The sequence below is a fragment of the Rhinolophus sinicus genome, chromosome 17 (genome assembly GCF_057876585.1).
Source record: "Rhinolophus sinicus isolate RSI-liver-muscle chromosome 17, RSI-T2T, whole genome shotgun sequence".
In the NCBI taxonomy this organism is placed as follows: Eukaryota; Metazoa; Chordata; class Mammalia; order Chiroptera; family Rhinolophidae; genus Rhinolophus; species Rhinolophus sinicus.
Window position 1 is genome coordinate 3,257,012 of NC_142517.1, and position 24,106 is coordinate 3,281,117.

The following is a 24,106-nucleotide window of genomic DNA, read 5'->3' on the forward strand; positions in this document are numbered from 1 at the left end:
GTCCTGGTCTCATTGCTATGTTTTGCACTTTGATAATAGTGATTAAGAGCGTTTACATTTATGAAAGTGAAGAGAAAGCCGCCTATTTTGCTAATGTGACCAGCACTGAAGAGTTGGGAGAGAGATTTACTGTTTCCCGACAGTAAAGGTTGCTTGTAGGATTTTAACTGTGCACTAAAGCTTCACTTATTCGGGCACCAAACATACAACTAAAACCACGTAAGCAGCGGTCTGCCCCTCCACCTTCTTTACTCATCAAATTTGTATTTTTTAAATGATCATGGAGTAAATGCATAGAAAAGAAGTTTTTAAGCACCCTGAATTGACATTTCAGCACAGCAATTGATAAGCTTGTTTTATTTCATAATTTAAAAGCGGCTGTCCACGTTGCAGCATCTTTTTGCATCTAAGGAGGCACTTCCGTAACCCCGGGCTATGTTAACTTTGTCACAGTATATTAGCTGCCCCTGTAAAGAGCAGAGCAGAGCTGAGGCTTTTCACGGGTCACCACCAAGCTGGCTGTGGAAAGAGGGAGGGAGAGGAGAGACGGACCAGGTTGATTGGTACGCACACTCCGCCTTGGACTTGCACCGGACTCTCCCAGTGCTTTGGTTTTCCTTGCCTGGTACCCTAAACTAGCCTTTCTGGGGAACCTCTGGCCAACAGTTTCTTGAACACAGTACACCAGGGATAAACAGCATCATCGGTATTTAATCTCCTTTAGCCCTCCAATGTGCCACCACACATTTTGTTTTAAAAACTTAGATCTGCCCTTTCTCCTCAGTAATGACAGGCTTTGACGTTTGGGATTGCTGCTGTCCTGTCGCGTCCTCCCGGTCTTGGGCACACAGTCAGGACAGTGATGGCACAACCATGTGCCCAGCTTGTACTATTTTTCCCCAGCCAGAGGCTAAATCTTGGCTCTGTTAATCAGTTTGTGAGAACTGTGCAGCTGAGCGGCAGGTACTCTGTACGAGGCGTCTGTCTGGAGAAAGGTAGCCGTGTTGTCATGGACGCACTGTGAGAAGAAAGGGCTGTGCGTGAATTCAGGCATTGTAGTTGCCCGTGGGCTCCCAGCCTCTGCAGTAGGGGCTCTTGGTCCGTTCGTTGACCTCGTGGTAACGCCAACCTGCATTTTGCCCAGCAGCCTTTCTTCCAGGAAGCACTTCCCACCCGTCCCTCCGTTCCTCACCCCAGCCCAGAGTAGCGCCATATAAGTGTTCCCACAAACCCTGGGAGCCAGGGGCGGGGGGCAGGGGCTGTCACTCAGCTTTGTGTTTCCAGGGCCTGGCAAAGGGAAGGGGGCCTGTAAGTGTTTGATAAATAAACACAACAAAGAAATTTTGTCAGAGGCAAGAGACAACCAGCCCATTTATTTTCAACTACTATTGGGAACTTCCTGAATATCTCTGCAGAGATTCCCCAGATTTTGATCCAGCTACTCAGTAGGAGACCCAGAGTGTGTATGCATTTTAATATGGTCCTCAGTGTCTACTAGGGGGCATGGAAACGTTCAGATGGCTGCTCCTAGATTGGTGAGTCCTTTGGAGGACTGTAACCGCCATATGCTCGTGCTTCCATCACCCTGCTGGGTGTGTGCGTGCTACGTGGCTGAAATACCCACGGGGTCACCCCAGGGTGGCGGGTTGTCTATATAAACGCATCAGTAAACCTAAGAATTACGAGGATTAACAGCTAAAAATGAGTGCTTACTGCATCGCGAAGCACTGTGCACGTGTGTGGGGTAAGATTTGCAAACCAGTCACAGGCGTGTTTTCCTCCCATGTTATTTTCTACTCCTCTCCCCCACCCCACACACGCTTCCCCATTCTGATAGCCCAGTCACCCCCCTCACTCTGGAATATTCCTCAGTCTTTCTTTGACTTTTTTGGCCTCGATATTTTTGAAGATGGTGGACCCGTCACAGAGAGCCCCTTACTTGGAGTTGGAATAATGTTGCCTCGTGATTATACCCAACTTGCGCATTTTTGTGCCAGACTCACAGGGGCTGTGTTCGTTTCAGCCTATGGGTGGCATACGACTCCTGTGTGTCCTGTTACTGAGGATGCATTTTAATCCTTTCTGCCAGACTTCTCCACTGTGCTTTTCCCTCTTTATAGTTAATATTTTGTGGGGAGATATTTTGAGATGATGTAAAATCTATCCCTCATCTGCATTTCACCCCCTAATTTTAGCATCTGTTGATGTTTCTTGCCTGATGTTATTTTTATAGTTACTGCCAAATGGAGATTTTTCTCATACCTCCATTCTTTCTTCATTTATATGCAGACTTTCTGGGCAAGAAAAAACTGTTCCGTTATTCTCATTAATTTAGTCATTTATTTGTGTATTGTGGATTCCTACCCCATCCAATGAGTTATAATGAGTTGCCATCGTTTGTGTAAGTTTTGCTGTTCAAAGCCGCCTAGATTTAGCCAGTGGGAGCGTCCAACTGGCTTCCCTGACCTTTGACATGTCCCCTTTATTCTTTGAGTATTTTTTACTTTCTTGCACAACACGATGTTCCAGATTCATCTTGTTCTTTCCCTGCCAGAGCCCTGAAAACAGCCATTTCCCCAAGGAACCGGATTCCTTTTAGAGGAGAATATTGTTTGGAAACCAACCTCTGGGCAGTAAGTGTACTCTCAGGCCCTTCAGTGGGGCTGAAAGGGAAAGAACACACACATTTCTGAATTGTCTAGATCTTTCTATATCTCTGGAAATCCATGAGTTCACACCAGTAGCTCCAATTCTAATCCACTGGTACCGGTTCATTCCATGGCTCCCCCTGCATGTTTGTACCTCCCCTGTCTGATGGTGAGAAACTAGGCCCCCATTGCCTCAGTTTCCCTGTATGTAGCCAATCTCCATCCCCCTTGGGCCTGCATTCCATACTCAGCGTGATGGCCCTGACAGGGTGTACCCAATGGCTTTTTGATGAAGAAAGGAGGGAAAGAAGGAGAGAAAGGGAGGGAAAGAGAGAGGGAAGGAGGGAGGGAGGGAGGGAGGGAGGGAGGGAGGGAGGGAGGGAGGGAGGGAGGGCTATAATTGTCTATTTGTCTTTTTTAATTTCTATCAATTTTTGCTTCACGTAGTTTAACACTCTGATATTAGGTGCATAAATTACAGGATTGATTAATTGACTTCTTTATCATTTATAAAATGAACTTCTTTATCTACTGTGAGATCTACTTTGTATTGATATAACTATTCCAGCTTTCTTCTGACAAGTTTTAGCATGGCATATTTTTGCTATCCTTTCACTTATAACTTACTTGTGTTATTATATTTAAAGTGTGCCTCTTGTATATTTGGGTACTGATTTTTAAAATCCAATCTGACACCCTCTGTCTTTTAATCAGGGTATTTAAGTCATTTCCATTTAACGTGATTTTTGATATGGTTAGATTTAAATCTACCATTTTGTTACCCTATTTCTACTTATCCCACCCATGATGTGTTCCCTATTCTCTTTTTCTTCCTTCTTTTGGATTAACTTTTTCTATCATTTTATTTATCGCCTTTGTTGGCTTATTGGCCATAACTTTGTTTTCTTATGTTAGTGGTTGCTTTAGGGTTCATTGTATACACCTTTACCTTATCGTAATCTACCCTCAAGTAATATCATTCCACGGACGTATAATATAAAAACTGACGACATCACGTGGTCCCTTTTCTCCCTTCCCAGTCTTCCAGCTGTGGTTGTCGTACACTTCACTTCTCTGCATGGTGTAAGGCCCACAATGCACTGTTACTATTTTCACTTTAAATAGTCAACTACATTTTTAAAGAAATTTAATTGACATGAAACAAGGCTTTATATTTACCCACATGAGTTTCCACTTATGGTGCCTTTCATGTCACCTGCGGATCCAAGTGTCCATATGGTGTCATTGTCACGCTTGAAGGACGTTAATATTTCCTGCAGTGTAGGTCTGCTGATGCTGGATTCTTTCAGCATTGGTATGTCCAGAAAAGTCTTTATTTTGCCCATTTTGAAATATTTTTGCTGGGTATACAGTTTTATGCGGATAGGGTTTTTTTCTTTCAGTGCTTTAAAGATGTTGGTTCACTATTTCTAGCTTGAATTATTTCCAATGAGAAACCTGCTGTCATTATCTTTGGACATAATATATCTATACATATATTATCTTTATATATGTCCTTATGTCCTTATCTGTACATAATATGTCATTTTTACTCTGGCTGCTTCTAAAAGTTTCTATTACCAGTTTCGTGCAATCTGATTATGATGTATCATGGTGTAGTGTTTATTTATTGTGTGTGTGTGTGTGTGGTGTGTGTGCATGTGTGTGTGTGCGTGTGTGTGGTGTGTGTGTGCATGTGTGTGTGTGTGCGTGTGTGCGCATGTGTGTGGTGTGTGTATGTGTGTGTGTGGTGTGTGTGTGTGGTGTGTGTGGTGTGTGTGGTGTGTGTGGTGTGTGTGTGCATGTGTGTGGTGTGTGTGTGTGCGTGTGCGTGTGTGTGTGCGTGTGTGTATGGTGTGTGTGTGTGGTGTGTGTATGTGTGTGTGTGTGAACACATGCTCATTCACACTTGGGTTCATTTGATGTCTTGAATGTTTGAGTTTACAGTTTTTATTGAAGTTGGAAATTTTTCATCCATTATTTCTTTAAATATTTCTTTCCTGTCCTCTATTTCCTATCCTTCAAGGACTCCAGTCAACATTTATGAGGCCATTTGAAATTGTCCCTGAGATTACAGTCCCAGAGATCAATTTTTTTCTCTGTGTTTCATTTGGATACTTTCTATTGCTATTTCTAGTTCACTAACCTTTTTTTCTGTATTGTCTAATAATCATATTTAAATGTAAATGATTTCAGTACCCTGGTTAAAAGGCAGAGGATGTCAGATTAGATTTTAAAAATCAGTACCCAAATATACAAGAGACACACTTTAAATATAATGACACGTAAGTTCCAAGTGAAAGGATAGCAAAAATACACCATGCTAAAACTTGTCAGAAGAAAGCGGGAGTAGTTATATTAACACAAAGTGATTGTTAGTCAGGTCTCAAAATGCCTACATTCGCCCCAATACCCACCATCATGGAAGAAGTTATGGTGGAGGGGACGTCGGAATGGGAAGAGCCAGACCTGCATCTTGCGTTCAGTGTATACTTGGTCACGTTTTTCTACAATTTGCCATAGGAAGATGTTTGTGACTCAGAAATGGCCTGTACGTGTGAGGGGCCTGGAGTCTCAGCTTCGTGGGTTTCACAGTGAATCTACCTCGTCTGTTTCACTCATTCATAGTGAACAACCTGGTCACAACCTATTATGTGACTGTCGTCATAACGAGTCACACCCGCCATGAGACAGCCTTTCCTTTGCCCAGGTGTCTGGACGAGAGGCTGGGGGGCCTCTGACTCGCTGGCTGAACGAGGAGCCATCCCTTCTGACTCTCCACGTTTTGGGTGGAAAAGATGATATGTCATTAAAATGGCAGACACACTAGACCTGTTTTTCTCTCTCATGTGACAGAAACATTGGGAAATCAGGGTGAAACCTTAATTCGTGCCACTAGAGACAGAAATTCGGTGTGTGGGCTCAGTAATGGAAAGGCGGTTTTCATGCGCCTTCAAGTTGCGTCTCCACCTCGAGTTCATAGAGCTTATGGAGAACCAGTTTCTGTCCACAAAATCCAAGCCCAAGACAGATTACTGACCAGTGTGTAGTGTTCGATGTCACTTTTGTCTGACTTCTCAGTAAAGGAAAAGAGGAGAAAGTGCCAAATACCCTACTAGCCCTTTCATTTAAAATAAACCGATTTGCACCGAGTGTTGCTGTGTCTCTAAGAGGGGTGGGCGCTCCTGCTAGCGCCTGCACACGCATGCAGTTGTAGAGACATCCGGGGAATGTTCCCTGATGTTTTTGCTCGGAATAGTTGAAAATGACTGTAGCTACTACTAAGGGAAGGCTTTTCACAACTCAGGCGCTAAAGCTGTTTTCTGGGAAACCTGTGTTTGTGGGTCCAAAGTGTACCAGTTGGAAGAGTTCCAGAGCTCAGGAGCAGTCTGACAATTTATCCAACTTGGGAAACCTTGTTCTTTGAAATAACCGTATTTCTGAGGCCGATGCTAGGACACAGCACCAGGGACGTATTATGTCCCCAGGAAGTGGTGTGTTTTGTTTTTTAACACACAGAAGGCAAGGCCATATTACCATTTTTGTGGGCCCTAGACACTGTATATATATTGATTCTATTTTACAACTACATTGACATAAAGAAAAATATAACCCAGGCTGGATTTTAAAAATTAGAATACTTTCACCGACCCTAAAAGCTCATTTTCTTCCTCCTGATTTTTCAAGAAAATAAAATATTCCTGTGGTCCCTAAAAAAACATTTTTGTGGTTCCCTGAAAGTACCATAGGCCCTAAACACTGTGTTTAATGGATAGGTTGGCCCTGATTAAAGGGAGAAATGAGGCAGACAACTGCACGCCAGCCAAGAAAAACAGATCCCCAGAGGGAGAGCCGCAAGCTGGGGCTTCCTGAGCTCTGCTAGAAAAGTTACTCAGTGAATGACAACCTCCCAACATTCATGTTCGTTCTGAAGCCTGATAACCAAGTTGAGGAATTCTATTTTCTTTTTTTTAATTCTTTAAAAAATAAATAGACAGTGCTTTCCTGTGTGATACACGATGAATCAGGTGCCGGGGAGATTTCCTACTTGGAGTTTTAACCAGACATGCTTTCTGATGAATTACCAGACCCATAAGAAGGAGGGGGATTTTCCGAGCCCCCTCCCCCTCCCACCCCTAAGAAGCTAACAGAACTGGTGAGCTGGGGAGTGTGGGCCGCCTGAGGGCGGACGCTCCTGGCATCACTGTGTAGGAACGCTGAGCTGTGGCTCTGTGCCAAGGTGGGGAACCTGAACGTGGCTTTGACATTGAGCGGGGACTCTGGGGTGGGGGCTGACGTAGTGTGCAGACAGGTGTTACCATCACCAGACTGTGCTCCTAGAAAGTTTGCCATGTGGGTCCTTGGCTGGTGTCTGGGAACCTGGACTTGGGGAGGGTTCTCACCATTCCCTGATGAGGGTGGCTCACTGTGCCTGAGCTGTTTGCACCAGCAACATGGTTTATGGTGAACACTTGCTCTCCTGAGTCTGGAATTTGGAAGCATGCCAGGCAGAAGGTGTCTGGGCTGTGTCATTGCAAAGGTGCCCGCTTGTTCCCAACGGGTGTGGCAGCATCGGGTAGGCCAGATCGATATTAAAATCACCATGGGAACTGTTGAGACTCCCAGGCGTCATCTCCACGACGGTCCCAAGCTGGAGGCGACCTGATGCCCATGGCTAGCAGGAGAAGAGTGTGTGTCCACACCAGGGGCCGCTACACAGTGGTGAGGACGCATCAGCTACAGCTCCACACAACACTGGGGACCCACACCTGGCCAGACACACAGACACACAGAAGAGAACAGACCAGATCCAGCTTATATATAAACAATAGCAGGGCCAGCCCAGTGGCTCAGGTGGTTAGAGCGCTGTGCTCCTAACACCGAGGACCGACTGCCTCAGCTGGGAAGAGCACAAGGCTCATAACACCAGCACGGGCCAAGGAGCTGTGTCCTACACAACTAGACTGAGAAACAACGGCTTGAACCCGAGTTGGGGGAGTGGGAGGGGTGGGGGGGACAGAAGAAGGGGGAAAGAAAAAAACCAGGACCTAGGCTGTGAGAAGTCATGATCTGGTTATGTTTGGAGGGGTGAGGGGTAGTGGCTGGAAGGAAGGGAGTCTGCAGGGTCCTGGGTGCTGGTCATGTTTTGATTCCTAATCTGGGTTGCAGGGGTGAGGTCCATTGGTGAAAGCTCAGGACGCTGAACGCATGATGCGTGCACTTTCATTTGTGTACATTCTACTTTGGTAACCATCCAAAAAGTAAAAATAAAGTACGCCATGCGGGGGCCCTGTGCAGACCAATCAGAAGGCCTGGGAGCCCCAGGCAGTAGCGGGCTCTGCTATCTCTTCGGATGGCTCTACTGGACATTACCGCGCAGCCAAGGTTGAGAACGTCTGCCCGAGAGCAGCGCCTCACAGATTCCTGAGAATGCAACTCGCCTGGGCATTCTGTGAAAACACAGGCTGTGCCTTCCCAGGTCTGTGCGGGGCCCAGGATTCTGCCTTCTGGTTCTCCCAAGAACGCCTTCCTTGTGAAGCCCACGCCTCCGACACAGGACCACACTCGGAGCAGCAGCTTTAAAACATTTCCTTTTTGTCCCCAAGAGAGCCTGGGAACCTGCATTTTTAACACGCACCCGGGGGATTCTTAGGGATTCTTAGGCAGGTTCCATAGAATTCCTTGGAATTCACTGTTTTTCTTCAACTGAGAAAGCTGGCTTAAGGAATTTCAGAAGCTGCTTTTCTAAAAAACTAATTTTAAAAACGATGGGAGCAGAAATTGGCCAGGGCAGGGAGCACATTCCACCCTGGGCGGCGGCCCCTCTGTGGGCACCGCTTCGATTTGCCTGGGCGACAGTGGGGGTGGGTGAGTGGAAACCAGGACCCAGAGACACCTCCTCGGCTCAAGAAAGATTCCACAGAGCTCCCGAGATCATAGGACCAGCTGGAGACACAACCGGAACCTCCTCGCATGTGTCTAGGCCGGGTCTGGAGCTCAGGGACCAGGGAGCGCTTGCCACTCTGCTCCAGGGCCGAGTCTCTAGTCCGATTTTCCTTCCGATTTCCTCACCAAAGACAACTGGACACAAACTGAAACACTCAGTGGACGGGACGTGGTGTGCAGTTGGAGAACAAGAGCCCTGGGCACTGCAGTCGGGTCTTCAGGCCCAGGTGGGTCCACACAAAGATGCTCGAGAGCTTGCAGGTGTGACAGAATCGCTCACACGTTGCAGATGTGCCCAGAGCCCGTGAGCAGAGACAGGGGTGTGGTGGGAAAGCTCTCCCAGCCCTTGTCTCCCTCCTTAGCTGGAGGCCCCATTAATGAAGCTCCCGGCCTCCTGGGCCCCTTCCTTACCTTTCCCATGCTGCCCCTGGGAAGGGGACGTGGCTCTCTGAGCAGCCGAGTCTGAGGAACGGTGTGCGTGATTGGAAGGAGCTGCCTGCAGGATGTGGGGCTGCCCGCCAGGCCTGCCTGGGTTTGGGTGCCTGGATCTACCCGATTTGGGGGGGCTCAGCATTAACAAACCAACTGGGCTAAGAGACCTCGGGCCACGTCCTCAGTTTAGCTCACCAGCACTAAAGGTGACAGTCTGCACTTTTGTTTACTCATTACTTCACTCCCAACTTAGCACCCCGGTCAGAAAGAGGGGTGCTATTTGGGGGCAGCACTCACAGATCCCAATATAAGGTGCAAACAAAAGGGGACAGTGTCCCACTTTTTTTTTTTAACAGGACTTTATTGGGGAACAGTGTGTACTTCCAGGACTTTTTTTTTTTTTTTTCCCAAGTCAAGTTGTCCTTTCAGTCTTAGTTGTGGAGGACGCAGCTCAGTTCCAGGTCCAGTTGCGGTTGCTAGTTGCAGGGGGCGCACCATCCCTTGTGGGAGTCGAACCGGCAACCTTGTGGTTGAGAGCCCACTGGCCCATGTGGGAATCGAACCGGCAGCCTTCGGAGTTAGGAGCACGGAGCTCCGACCGCCTGATCCACCGGGCCGGCCCTCAGTGTCCCACTTTTTTACAAGATAGTTTCCAGGAATTTCAGTCTGGTAAGGTAGCCTTTGCTCCCTGACCACTATTTAGACCAGCTCACAAAGTAGACGGTTTGCAGATTTAAAAAACAGCACAGACCCCTCAGTGGCAGCTGACTCCGATGAGCTGCCAGCCCACACCTGTGGTTTCTGCAGTCCAGACGGCAGCTGGGCGCTGCAGATGTCTCCTCCCCCCGCAGAATTCCATCCACCCGCCCTCCAAGCTGCTCTCACCCTACATTTCCATGAAGTATGTCACCTCACCCATGGGTGAGCCCTACCAGGTGTCCCGGTTCCTTCCTGTCTCACTCTGCCAGATTCCTTAGCAGGTGCCAGTGAGCCCTCCACCTCCTCATGTCTCATGGCAATGCCCCACCTCCACCCCCAGGCCCATCCCCACGCCCATCCCTACGCCAGTCAGAAGCATCCACTGCAAAGTGTCCTGGGACAGGACTTTTCACATTTTAACGTGCCCTGAGATTCCCCAGGCTCTTGTTAAAACACAGGTTTTGATTCCACAGGCCTGGGGCATTTCTAACAAGCTCCCAGGTGGTGCTGAAGCCACTGGTACCAAACCACTCTAAATAGTGAAGCTCTAGTGATAAACAAATGTGACGGAGCCGCTTCTGTGCCCAGTCCTTGGATAGTTAGTTCCCCTTCGGATAAAACCAGACTCTTTACAAGTCACTTTGATGAGGCTCTGCCTTCATGTGCGAACTCATTCAATCAGGCCCCACCAGACACGTGAATATCTCACCAGATGTACGCAGAACCTCCGAGCACAGCCTGCTCTCATTTCCTGGCCTTTGAACACGCCATCTAGACTGGCTGTCCCTCCCACCCTCACTTCCTCTTCAACTTTGTTTGTTGCTACTTACACTTAAGACCCAGGTCAACCTTTCCCTGGCCCACAACTGCCCCGTAACAGAGTCGGGGCTGTCTTTCTCTGTGCCCCCACACTTTGTGAAGTGGCTCCCGTTAACCCTTACCACATTGCTTGGTAACTGATGGCTTGGGGTACCTTTGTCCATCCTACTAGATTGTGAGCCCCTTGTGTAGGCTTTAGCCAGGTCTCCGCAAGGAACAAGAATTTGCTCCCTGCTGATTTATTTGGGAAAGTGATCCAGGGAGCAGGTGGGAGCTGGGAAGAGCAAGACAGGGCAGAAGGGGCCACCCAGCAAGGAGGTATTGTGTACTGGGGGCCTCCTCCTGCTGGGACCCTCTGCGGACAGTCAGGTGGGGCGGGGTGTGCCTCTGAGCAGGGAGACACCAAAGGGAGTGCTTGCCCTCCACCTCCTGTCACCACTGGCCAAGGCTTGTCCCAGGGCATGTTGACGGTCTGTCATTTCAAGATTTCCATATGTTCCAGAATGGTTGTGGCAGTCCCAGGCAGAGGCAACAGAGAAACCCAGGGCAGAGATGCCTGGTGCCGCTGAGACAAAGTGCTACCAGGCTCCACCTGGGCACAGCTGGTGCCAGAGCGGGGCTGAGGTGAGAAGCAGGTCAGGAGGACAGGAGGTGGGGCCCGAGTCACCTGACACGAGGCAGGGATGCGACTCTTCAGGCGTGGTCCAGGGCGGGGACAGCAGCACGTGGCACAGAGCCGGCAGCCGGCTGTGAGCCCAAGGGATGCTGAACAAAGGAATGAAGGAAGGAATGAACGAATGAATGAAAACAGCCTCATTTTCATTGTGTCTGGTTGTCAGAACGATAACCCAAGAAATAATCCAGGTAATCGCCATGGCCGCTTGGAGACCAGCCTCCAGCAGGAGGCCGAGGACCCAGGCCGCGGCTGGCGAGTGTCCACTGCTGCCGTGCCGCCGCCAGCGCTGACACCCACTTCTGGAACGAAGCCTTGGAAGCCGTGCTGCTGTCGAGCAGATGTACAGACAAAATCAAAGCTGGAAGAATAGCGACTAGATAGTGGGCAAAGCCAAAATTAAACAGAAAAAACCCTTAGTGGGCGCAGGAAAACCAAGATCTCTGCAAGAACTACTTAGGCACTGGGTCGGAAGTTAGGGTCGGTGAACGGAGACGCTAGAATCCCACTGACCCGTCTGTGTCAGGGCGTTAAGAACCACTTCCAAAAATGTGTGGGGAACACGGTGCTGGTGGAAGTCGGGAGGACGGCTGGGGTGGCAGCTCGAAGGGGCGAGAAGACGATGTGAATGCAGTAGGTGTGGGGGGTCAGATGCTGACTAAAGAGAAAGGAGAGCAAACATGGACTTTTCTTTTTTCCTTTAAAAACCTGGAAATATGAATATGTGAAACAAAAATGACTTCCACGCAGTTTTACTTTGAAGACCTTTGTCATAGCATTGTCCTCTGACCCCCAGCCAGCATTCCATGGTTTCCCTCCTCTCCTGGGGTGACAAGAGAACATTCAGCATCCCTGAGGCTCTAGGACAATGTGTGCAAAGCTAGGAGGTCCCAGGCAACCCCTTCATCGGCAAATGTCTGCTCCTACCTGAATTTTATTTTTCATAATAACCCAGATGCTTTGGTTTTCAAGTTTGCTTCTTTTTCTGAACCTCTAGTTGTGGATCGCTTCTTATAAAGGACATGAGCAAAGTATACTAAATATAGAGCAGAACAGTTAAAAACCTAAGAACTGAACTGAAACCACTGGGGAGCAGGCCCTTGAGATGGACAGTTGTTGGACTTCCCTCTGAGGCAAGCGGCAGCTGGGGAAATGGCCGCGGTGGCCTAACTCAGTCACATCTTAGGTTAAACAGGGAGACGGACCTGAGCGGACAGCAAAGGGGGAAGCCACTGCAGACTTAACTGAAGGGTCCTGGGTGAAAAACAAAGTCTTCTGTGTTTTTAAAGGACCAAAAATGTTTTTCAAATGAATCATCTTTATATGGGACCTTATTAAAAGCTGAAGGTACATGATTAAAATTAACTGAGAGAAATTCCTCCCAACATTTGTTAAATCATCAGCCAATCTCTTTTTTTAAGTTGTGGTAGAATACACATACCATAAAGTTGACCATTTGAACCATTTTAAAGTGTGCAATTCAGTGACCTTTAGTGCCCTCAAAATGTTGTGTGGCCATCACCACCGTCCAGTTCCAGAATATTTTCATCACCCTGCAAAGCAATGCTGTCCCCATCAGCAGTTACCCCCACCCCCGGCAGCCGCTCACCTGCTTGCTGTGGGTTTGCCTGTCCTGGACGTTTGGTAGAAATGGAAGCTATGGTCTCTGGGCTGGTCCCAGGCTGCAGGACAAAGGACAGGAGGCAGCTGCCACCACGTCTGGCTCCCTCAGCTTCTCAGGACAGAGCTCATGAAATATGACGGGTGGACCAATAAGAGTAGCAGGTCTGCCCTTGGCCACGCACACAGGACAGCTCCTCTAATGGCCTCCTCGGGCGGCCACCGGTCTGTGACACTCATTTGTCACTCTCGGCACTGATTGGCCCAGCTTTCCCATCCTAAAAGAATGTTCCCTGTGTCACTTCCTCTCTCTAGAATCTTCAAATCTTATAAACCCAGCACAGGAAGGCTCTCCCATGTGTATTCTCTACATGGTTGGGAGAGAGGAACTCCGGTTGCTCACGTCATTTATCTGGACCTCACAGAGGGAACCCTTGTGGAGACGAGACGGAGAGAGAGAGGAAGCCCTTTCTCTGTCCACAGTGGCCCCAGCCCTCGAAGCCGCAGTGTCCGGGACACCCACCCTGCAGCTGCGAATAGGTGGACGTGGGTGGGACGCGGGCAGGAGGCCTTGGGGACACGGCACACAGAGCAGGACAACCCACCACCGCCTGCCCCTCAGAAGGGCACATTTCCACATTAAACACACCTGTGGCAACAACGGAACGGCACGTAGACAGACAACATCTTTCTCCTGTTCCTTCAATTTTGCACCACTTTGTAGATCAATTTTTTTTTAAACAGACAAGTAATTTTAAAAAGACCATTTCCTCCCCAAGTGAGTTGGGTCACTGCACTTGAATAAAGGGCTGTGAACAACCGATTCTGCCCTCAGGAGCTGCCTGGTGGGGCCCACGGTGGGGCCCGGGCACTTTTTATTTCTTACCTCAGAGCAGCTTTGATGATTTTTTAAAAATGAATATGTATGGTTTTATTATTGAAGCAAATAATGCCACCCAGCCCTTTCCAACAGCTGGGGCCTAACCAGCGAATGATTCCCAAAGGCGTACGTACGTCATGAACTGACATCTGAGAAACACGCGCGCGGACCAAGGCTTGGCCACTCTGTGGTCACCTGTCTCGACAAGTCTGTTCTCAGCTAGGAAGGGGGTTATTTGAGGAGCGAGCACTTGTGGCCCCTTAGCTGTGTTGGGAACAATCGTTGGGCCTCCATACGTTCCGGGATTCTCTGGACTTGCGCTTCCTACCGCGAAACAGGGATAAGAACCACCTGTTTTACCCACTTCCCCGCATTATCCTGAGGGCTGAGATCAAAAGGTGGCCGTATCTCACTTCCCTTTACATTTTCAATCCCCTTTAAAGTTTTTACCTACTGGTTAGTTTAAGGTCGATTGAATTGAGTAAAATGCTCTGTGGTCTCAGCTGGTGACTTTCCTGGGGATTCTGTATCTTGGATTCTGTTCCATGAAGCAGTTCAGCCGAGAGGTCTTTGGGGTCACAAACAACATTGCCAGGCGGAGGGGTTTCTGTGGGGGCCCTGAGTGTCCCCAGCCCGACACCCCCTTTTCTGAATGTTTGCACGCATTTCTGAGATCATGCAGTTGGTGTAAATGCAGACCAGTTTCCCTGATGTCACCCGTTATTCCTCGCACATTCATTTCCTGGTTTCCCTTCGAAGGGTCTGTTCAACGTAACAGTCTCACTTCCACCCTCTCCCCACTCATCTGATCTCCATGGCCTGAAACGTGGCTTCTGCTCCTTGGTAACCAAGGACACCAAGCTATCCCTTCCTGCCCCAGAGTAAGGGGGGCAGGTACCCCGGAAATCACCTGGTCTTCTTCTTTCCTTTTCCTGTGGGGACACCCTGAGACCCCGTGTCAGTGAAGCTTGGCTGTGCATTGGAAAGGCTGCTGGTGTGTTCTCTGCTGTATTCCTAGAAGTGTGGGGGCAGGGCAGTTCCCAAGGTACTTTGTCCCCCTCTTGCTGGACACAGAAGTATGGCCTTAAAACAACACATGCATTTCAAACGCACATGAGGCCTGACCATAATATGCTCACACAAACAGCAAGGGAGGGGTTAAGAGGGACCCTTTCCTCCCCTGGGACCCACCAGTTACCTTCTTGCTGTCATCTGGGGTAAAGCCTGGAGGGTGAGGGTCTGGGCTGCTTCCCTCCTCAGAGTTCCTGGCTTCATCTATGTGACCCCTTGACTCAAGGAGAACCAATGGACTGGACGGGGAAGGAAACCTGGGGTCCCAGGTGGTGTCCCCCTGCTCTGCTGTCCCCCACTGTGGGCTCAGAGGGGGCTCCCTGAGAGGGAGCTGGCTGAGCTTCTGGAAGGGACTGTGCCAGGAAATGATGCATCTAGCGAGTGCCTGCGATGACCTCAGGTGTTCACAGGTACAGTCACACCTCTCATCCTGAGCAGAGGGGAGAGATGATGACTCCATCAGAACCAGTGAAAAATGCGCCTCATGCATAGAATTGCACTTTTATTCACAGGGACATCGTACAGACTTGCTGGGAACACCTGGGCCTACATCTGGCTCTGCCACCCTCGAGCCACATTGCCCCTGGTGAGTTACGTATTACAGGACTTCTTGCTACATTCTAGGCAAACGGAAGGCATGCATGTTTCCTCTTTTAAGCACAAGACCAGTTGTTTCCAGGCTTTGATATTTTCTGGACCAGCAGAACTGTTCATTCTGTCTTATTGGGTGATTTGGTGAGTCCCTGGAATGGATAACAATCATTTGTAAAGAACCCCTTAATGATTTGCAGGAAGACAGGTGCTGCTGGGTTGTTTTTAAAGCCCTTTAACAGTAGTTTCCTTTAACTCTGAAAGAGGCTAAATATCCCTCCAGATATTTAGTTGATTCTATCCTTATGCCCAGCAAGGCCTTAAACAACAACAACAACAAACCCATAACACAAAGGACAATTTTAGGCCAAAAGGCAGGCAAAATGTTGCTTACACGGAATGTGCCCTGCCGGGGTCCCGTGATTCTCCCTCCGGCTCTCAGAGCTTGGCCCACCAGCACGAGCACGCCCTCCTCTAGCTGAAGCATACATGGACCCCACGTTATTCCGAAGTCAGCACCAGGAATGGCTGAGTCAGTGGGACTGCACAGGCCTATCCAGCAGCTTCTGAGAACCTTGGAGCAGCACAGCGTCACTTTGTGCAGCCCAGGGGTCAGTCCCCAGCTAGAAGCCCCCACGGCTGCCCCCCCCACCCCCCACCACCCCAGCTGCAGCCTCTGATGCAGCCCCAGCAAAGTCCCAGGAAAAGCGGGGGTGGGGCACCTGTCTTCAGTGCCTTCATCGTTCTCTTCCTCAGGGTGCTCTCCACCAGGCTCCCACTGCCACCTGAGGAGTCCCCCAGACCACGACTTCTATCAGGTGGTCACATCGGACCCTCCGGCAGAGCGAGCTCAGATGTCACCGGACAAGTGCAAGCTCAGCATTCTTCTGAGTCAGGGAAAACAGACAATTTGGGTAACCGCTTCCTTGAAAGTACTTTTTCAGCATATAGAAAACACAAGGTTAAATGTTTTCATTCATAAGGTTGGTCCCTGGGATACAGACAAAGTTGCCAATCCTCCTTGCTCTTGGGCAATTCTTAGGAGGCCTAACTGAGCCACCTGGTGGGGATGAAGTCTGCCATCTGGGTCACATTCCTCCGCCGGCCTGGCATGGGTGCAGAGTTGCAAGGACCGCGTCATTGGGTGGCCCAGGGCAGGCTCTTGGCAAGCCGGCTGGCCCGCAGTAGCTGGCATCTCTGCCTGTGACCCTGCCCAGCCACCTCCCTGCAGTGTGGCATGACTCAGGCTCCTGGGGGGTGGGGGGAGGTGAAGGCACATCCTGTTGGCTGTTCCCTCTTAGGTGGGAGGAGGCAGCCTGGAGGGCCCTCCTCGGGGGCACCTGCTGGATGACCATCTCCTTGGCCGGCCATCTCCACGGCAGGCACTGGGGGGACTCGTCTGCATCTTCCCAGAAAAGGCTTGGGACACAGCAGAAGCTCCACACGAGTCCCTCGAATGAACTCTAAATGAACTTCCTCTCCTCTGCGTTTGAAAGACTACATGTCTCCCGGACTTCAGAACACAAAAGGGAATTCATCTTCTTTAGACAGATCTTTGGTCAAGGACATGAGAAAAGGGACCCCTTCCTTCCCTCCTTTTAACATTCCTTTCTTTTTAGTAGAATTTGTTTGCTTTATAAAACTTGATAGAATGAACGTGGGCTTTGGTCAATGGCCCCTGGGGTCAAACTTCTTGCTGTGTGGCCTTGAACAAGTGTCTCAGCCTCTCTGAACTCAGTTTCCTCACTTTTAAAATGATGATGCCATCCTCTGAGTGTTGCCATGAAAATTAAGTGAGCCCATCAAGTGGAGCGCCTCCTGTGTGTCTGCTGGTACACACAGCCACGACCGCGGTGCCCACCTGCCAGCTGCCCACCATGGGGGGTGCACTTGTGGGAACACCCAGCCCAGGGACCTGCAGTGACGCGATGGAAGAAGGGGCTTGCTGGATCATGACTTCTATCTCTATCATAGTCGCTCCTGCCAGGGTCAGCTGGCGTGTGTCCTGGTCAGCAGACTCAGGAACTTCCTCCCAGCTCTTCGGATGCTTTCGGAGTTTCTGCAGCTATGTAGGATGGTTGCTTTGTTCCCAGGAAGGCTCCATGAACAGTGTCTCAATAAGTCACGCAAGTGACCAGAAGGAGCATCCGAGGTCGCTATGGAGCAGGAGGCCCATTCTGGTGGAGGGCGGGGCTCTGGCTACCCGCGACCTTTGATTGGGTTTACAGGCTTCCCGATTCGCCCAACAGGCATAACAGGAAATGGACCCAAAGCACCCCAGAGCCTCGGATGGTGGAAATGACTAAGTCTGCATGACTGTAGCCAAGGAGATTGGGTCAAATGTCCCCACAGACCCCACTGCTGAGGGCATGGAGCCAAATCTTAAAAGCATTTTTGCGAAGAGGGAATTCTCAGAATGTCTTTTCTCCAGGGCCACTGAAAGAAGCTGACCACTTCTACTCACAGGTCGTCCATCCCAGGTCTCCCGTCACAGACCCGCTGGGGCCTGGGCTTCAGGTCCATCAGGGCATTGGAGGCATAACTTGATAATTCGAGCCATTCTCACCACCACCACCACCAGCACCACCAGCACCACCAGCACCACCAGCACCGTCATGCAAACTGCTACAGGGGAAAGAAGAAGGTTCGCCAACTCAGAGACAAACTGCAAATTTCCTGGACCTCATCCTTTCCACTCCTAGAAACTCATGATAATTAACAAAATTTTGTACAGGTATTTATGTATATATCCCAATTTTTAAAGTATTTTTATAAAACCCATAAGAATATCTAGCTCAATGGTAATGACTAATTTCTAGTATTAATAAGCATAACTTGGCTAGATATGAAGCATAGATGACATTAGACATAGTTATTAATTTTTAAAATGAGACATCATCACGGAATCTCCTGGGCTGGGTTAGAGAAGACATTGAAATACGCCACCCTGCATGCACCGATGAGGCACCAGGACTGGGTGGCTGGGCGGAGATCACCTCACCCCGCAAGCAATGCCTGTCTACATGATGTATGTTTTAGAAACATTTTTAAAAGAAAAAATAGAACAATGGAGCCTTTCCTCCTGCATCCTGTGCTCCGGTCTCACAAGCAGTTACTGTAGAATATTCTGAGGAGGAATTTGGAATACATAGTTTCTGCCGTTTCCTCCCTGCCCCCATGGGACCCAGCGGGTCCAAGGCTCAGAGCAATGCCTTCTGGAATATTCCAGGAAGGTGGCTGCTTCTGGTGGGCCCCCCAGGTTGATCTGAAGATGGTTTCCCTTGGGCCCCTGTGAGCTGGTTTCATCATCACCACCACCACGGTGTGAGAGCCCCTCTTGGGGACAATGGCCAGTGTCCAGACCCCCAGGCCTCCACCCCATCTGCTCACAAAAGCTCACGTAAGCTAGTTGGAGGATTCAAAGCACAGGGGTTTCCTTCTAGGAGCATTAGAACCAGCAAACGACCTCTGCAGAGAGGAGTGGGATGGAACCCCACCCCGTGGGAGGTTTGGTGGGTGACACACAGCGTCCTCCCTGGGCAGAGCTGCAATCTGGATGAAGGGTTGGAGGAATATGGGGTGCAGGAGAGGACAGCGTGCCAGGGGCAAAGAATGTCACCACGTGTGGGGAAAATGCTGCCCTTACCGGAGAGCTGAGCTGTCCGCTGTCCTCCACGCACAGGAGCAGAAGTGAAGGCAGCCTGGTCTTTTTCGTAGACTCACAAGATATCTCTGTTGCTATTGCACATTTTGGCCCACTGCATTTTCCTGTAAGCGTGGGTCGTTCCTGCTCTCCCAATGTTTGCCTCTACATGGAAGTAATTCAATACCTGCATCTGTACATTCCTTTGTAAAAATTCCGAACCAGGGGTGGTATTCAATGCACAGTTTGTTACAAGATTCTAAATGGGGGTGGGGGGTGCCTCGGAGACATGACCGTGAGGAATGAGACTGGTTCCACCAGTCACACGGGATAGGCCGTGTTGTAACTGCCAACATGGTCACAGCCAACGCACACGTGTGCACATGGACTGGTGCTGGAACAGGGAGACGTGAGCCCAAGGTATCTAGTTATCCCTGTTATTCTGGCAAGGGGGCCAGCAGGACTTGAATTATTCAACCGCACAGATCTGGCTACAGATCAAAAGTAACTAACGTTTGCTCCAAGTAAGAGGAGATTTCCGAGGAAAGGAGAGCCATTTCCCCAACGGTTAAGGGCCTGTGGGCTGAAAGGCAAGCTCATGTTTAAAGACCAGGTAACTCGCAGAAAGCTGATAGGACCATTCTAGTTCCACTTTCTAATATCAGACCCACCTAGTAAGGGCTAGTTCACCCCCCTCCTTCCCTGCCCAGCTCACCTGGGCAGTTGGATGATTTCGGCTCCCTGCCAGCTTCCTGTTCTGTTCCCTACAAGGGCTCTCAGTCCAGCTGCCTCCCGATTCCTTCCTCCTTCTCAAAAAAAAAAAAAAAAAAAAAAAAAAATCCAGGCGCTCAGGTGTAAACTTTTTCCACCTCCTGCTGCTCCAGCCCCACAGTTTCCAACTCACGCACCCTCATTTCCTGGCCTCCAGCCTCCCAGCAAGAAAGAACCTCCTGTGAGGCTCCATCCCGCCTTCCTGCCGGTGCTCTCTGCCTAATGTCTACCCTTCTCAGGGACCCTGAGGGTCACCATCTAGCTGAGCTCTGCCCCTTCACTTCCTTCCATCCCAGTTTCCACCTGCTGCTGGGAGTGAAATTATAAAATGTCGTTGTTTCACTCTGTGCTTAAGACAGCTTGCTTCTCCTTTTCCATGGCTCTGTCTACTACCCATGACTCACGCGCTGCTCCTGCCCCACGCCTGACTCCCTCCAACTCTCACACCATCCCCCTGTACTCTCTGCCTCGGGGGTACTGAGCTACATGCAGGCCTCAGGGCCTTTGTACACACACACACACACACACACACACACACACACTTCTGAACATGCCTTACACCCATCTCGCCCTTTCCAGCTGGCACCCATCTTTAATACTTGGTGTCCAGGTAGATCCATCACAGCCTCTGTGGTTCTCTTTGCTCTGCTCTTCCCAGGCATTTTGCATAATAGGTGTCAATAAGGCTGTGAAGCAGGTCTAGGTCCTAATCGCAGATCTGCCAAACTAGCCCATCTTCTTAGAAAACTCCCCCTGAGCCCGGTTCTACGACTTCTCTTTACCCAGCGCAGTGGCAGAGAGGGAACCAGACAGAGAGAGGACCCGTCTGCTGCGTTGGCAAGGTCGGAAGCCCCACTCGTATGACCAAGCAGACAGGCCCATCAGCAGACTTTGGCCAGATAACAAAATGGGAGCCCATCCAATCTGAGGTCGAATGCTGTTCACACAGCTGCCGGAACACCAGCGGATCACTATTTTATGATTGAGGCCTTTCATTAGGTCTTGGAGACCCTCCAGCTAGTGTTACTGTGGCACTAGCTAAGGATAGGGGCTGCCGGCAAGGCGAGGGGCACAGGGGGCGTGCCACACACACGCGTGCCTACACACTTCTTCACAAATAACATCCATACGAAGACGGTGAGTCTCTAGGCCCACCTGGCTTTGGGGTGCAAGTCGTGGATTTCTAGGGACTTTCTAAGTATGTGAAACCCAGACACCGTCTTTCTGGAGGGTGGATGGTGATCCTAGAAATCACGCTGCCACACGCACAGGCACACAGAGGCGTGCACACACATGCACACGCACGCACACTCGCACAGGGAAGCCGAGCCAGCCAGACCCACAGTAGCCCTGGGGTCCGGCTGACTAATTGGAAAGTCCCGCGCACCGCGCTGTCGCGTCGCCACGCCGGGGGCACATCAGCGCTGGAGGAAGCCGCGCTGGGCGCGCCCAGTCGGGACCCCGCGCCGCCGCGGCCCGCGGGAAGTCATCGCAGGGGCCCTGCGGCGCGCGCACGTGGAGGGGCGTGAGCCCCGAGCCGCGAGCGGGGTGGGGCCCACAAGGGGTCGCGGGCGCAGGACCTTTAAGGGGGCGGAGACGGCCCGGGCGCCAGAGGCCCAGGCCCCGCCCCCTAGGACCCGGCCCCGCCCCGCCCCCGGCCCCAGCCTCTCCGGCCACTGCTGGGCCGCGGGCTGGACGCCCCGGGCGGCGCGCGCAGGAGGAAACGCGCCTGGCCGCGGCCCCGGGACCTGCCCAGACGCCGAGTCCGGAACGCCGGCCGCCGCGTCCACATTGCCAGGTGTGCGGGGTTGGGGGCGCAGTCCCGGGCGGTGGCCGCCGCGCGCCGGCCGGCATTTCCTCCTGCTCGCCGCGCCGGGCCTCCCCGCCTTGGGCCCCGCGCCCGGGCCCGCGCCGCCAGCAGCTAGGATCCGGCCTGCCGCCCCTCCACGCCCCCCGGACGGCCGCGAGCTGATGTCCTGAGCTCGCTGCCGCGGGCTCCGCGCCCCGCCCGGGCTGCCCTGGGAAGTTGGGGCGAGGCGCGCCGGGTATGCGCCATCACCATGTCCCGCCTGGGCTCGTGGCTCGGTGAGGTCCAGTGGCTGGTCTTGGTGTCGCTCTTCGTCGTGGCCCTTGGCACGGTGGGCCTATACCTGGCGCAGTGGGCGCTGGCCAGGGCGCGACCCCGGCCCCGGCGGCGGGCGGCGGAGCCTGGCAAGGACCAGCGCCCCGAGTCGGACGTGCTGCTCGCCTGGATCCTGACGCTGAACAGCTGGAGGAACCAGTGGCAGGCTGCCTGGGTGGCCGCCCTGAACCAGGAGGCCAGACGGAAAGGGGTAAGTTTCTGTGAGGGCGGTGGTGGAGCTGCCAGGTCGGGTGCGGCTGATAGCCAGCTGCGACCCGTCAGCCTCGCTCGCGCAGCCCCTGACTGATCCCAAGTGAACCTTCCCCGCAGCAGGGCATCCTTGAAAGTTAGGAAAAAGGCCCCGGAGAACGGACGATCCATGATGGGGAGTCGAGACAGAACGGTTAGACCTATTCCCACACATCAGGTGTGCGGAGTCCTGGCTGTTGGGGAGACTTGTCAGGGGGGCCCATTCCACTTCCAGCTCATACCTGCCCTTCCTGGAGTCCCAGGTGGATCCGGTTCCCAGTGGACACTTTTTGCTTTTGCATCTGATATATGAATAACTGTGACCCAAATATGCTTCCAGCTATAGAGCTGAGTTTCACCAAGAATGTTTTTCCAAAAGGTTTGCATTCCCTGGCATATAAAATGAGTGACCGTTTTTTGAGGGCGAGCCACTTGCCAGACACTGTGTTGGTGGCTTATCGTCTCTGAATCCTCACAACTCCTGACACTACACGTGAGGCCATGAGGCACGGAGAGGTTAAGGAACCCGCCCAAGGTCACACAGCCTAAGGCTGCACAGCTGGGATTGGAACCCAGCTGCCTCCTACCCCAAAGCTCAGGGGCTTATGGCCTAACTCTGCGGCAGCACACTCTGTGCTTTTGTGTCTTCCATGGTCAGTGACGTGGTGAATTATTTTTACTTTTAAGACATCTTAGTTTAATGACAAGCTCCTGGCATCTACCATTTCCGGGCATTCCGAAGGAGCGCTTAGGGCCTGGTCTGTTTGGGGAGGTGCTTCCCAGCCTTTGGCCATACTCCTTGCTTCCACGGTCCTGCACTTGCGTGTGCAGCTCAGCGGAGAAGCCTACGGCCACTGGCCTTGGAAATAGTGAATGGTGCGTGCCTGGACCCATCAACCTTCAAAATATTCCAGAGCGGGCCCTCTGCCTGGTCCTTGTGCCATGGCCTTGACTCACATGGCCATGGGTTTAGAAAACAAGAAAGCTTTGCGTATAAATGAGCATAAATCTAACAACTTGAAAGACCGTGTTCTGAACTATTGAAAAAATAACTGTACCTTTTGGCTGACAAAAGGCTTCAGCGTCAGGTGACTGCCATCTGTCTTGGTGCCTAGAATCTATGCCGCTGCTGTCCAGAGCTGGACGTCTTCTGTTCAGAGGAGCCCCCCCGCCCGCCCGCCCGCTCCATCTCTTGTGGGAGCCCTAAAGCCATGTGACCTTATGGGAACAAACACAGATTTGTTTCCCCCACCAAGCTACTGTCATTGACCCCTGATTGACCTGGTATCACAGACCAGGTTCTGAAGCTGAGTCCACTTAGGGTGGAGGCATTAGTGGGCTTGAGCCTTGTCCCTGCTCTGCCTAAAATTCAAGGGAGTGTTGGGTGGAGGACCTGGAGAATCCTTTTGGTTTTTAACCCTGGGCCTCCTGACAGTCTCAGGTGCGGAGGCATGACCCTACCTCCTGGAGTTGGGAGAACCCTGCTTACCCCATTCTTCCTGTTTCCTGACATTTCTTGATTGGCTTCGAAAACAGGATTCCCTTAGACACAGTGCTTCCAGATTGCGCGTGTGCCTGGGGTGTTGAGGGAGGGAGAAAGGAGGAAATTCCTCTCTGGAATGTCTGGTAGGTCAGGTGAAGCTGAGAACACTGAAGGAAACAACTAGTTTTGAAAGAAACCTTTTACCCAATCACTTGGCTCTGTTGGAGCGGGAGGTGGGGGGTGGGGAGAGTTCTGGCTTGTGTTTTCTCTATTCTGTCTGCTATTGACCGGGCCCTGCAGACTCGGGGACCACAGTGTCTCCAGACTCCTGCCTGGAAGGGGCCATAATGGCGGGCCTCAAGCTCAAAGACTTCCCAGCCAGTTTTGCATGGACGTGGATTGGGTCTGACTGTGGTGTCAGCTGCTGCTCTCCCAGTGCCTGGAAGTGTTGCTTGATTT

The 24,106-nt window shown here is 51.2% G+C and overlaps 2 protein-coding genes across 2 annotated transcripts in view; one reads left to right on the top strand and one right to left on the bottom strand.

Annotated features, from left to right (window-relative positions):
* Positions 1–15,273: 15,273 nt before the first annotated feature.
* LOC109454773 (uncharacterized) lies at positions 15,274–21,647 on the bottom strand. The gene is made up of 4 exons (XM_088794039.1): positions 21,181–21,647; positions 19,738–19,828; positions 19,026–19,187; positions 15,274–18,004 (listed from the first exon to the last, which is right to left on the bottom strand). Exons 1-4 carry the CDS (start codon positions 21,645–21,647, stop codon positions 17,993–17,995), a joined length of 732 nt encoding a protein of 243 aa, XP_088650165.1. The 3' UTR covers positions 15,274–17,992.
* Positions 21,470–24,106, top strand: part of C2CD2 (C2 calcium dependent domain containing 2) — a 49,491-nt gene continuing 46,854 nt past the window's right edge. The window contains exon 1 of the mRNA XM_019745721.3: positions 21,470–22,126. Coding sequence (XP_019601280.1) covers positions 21,854–22,126 — 273 coding nt within the window. The 5' untranslated portion in view covers positions 21,470–21,853. The remainder of the gene's footprint in view (positions 22,127–24,106) is intronic.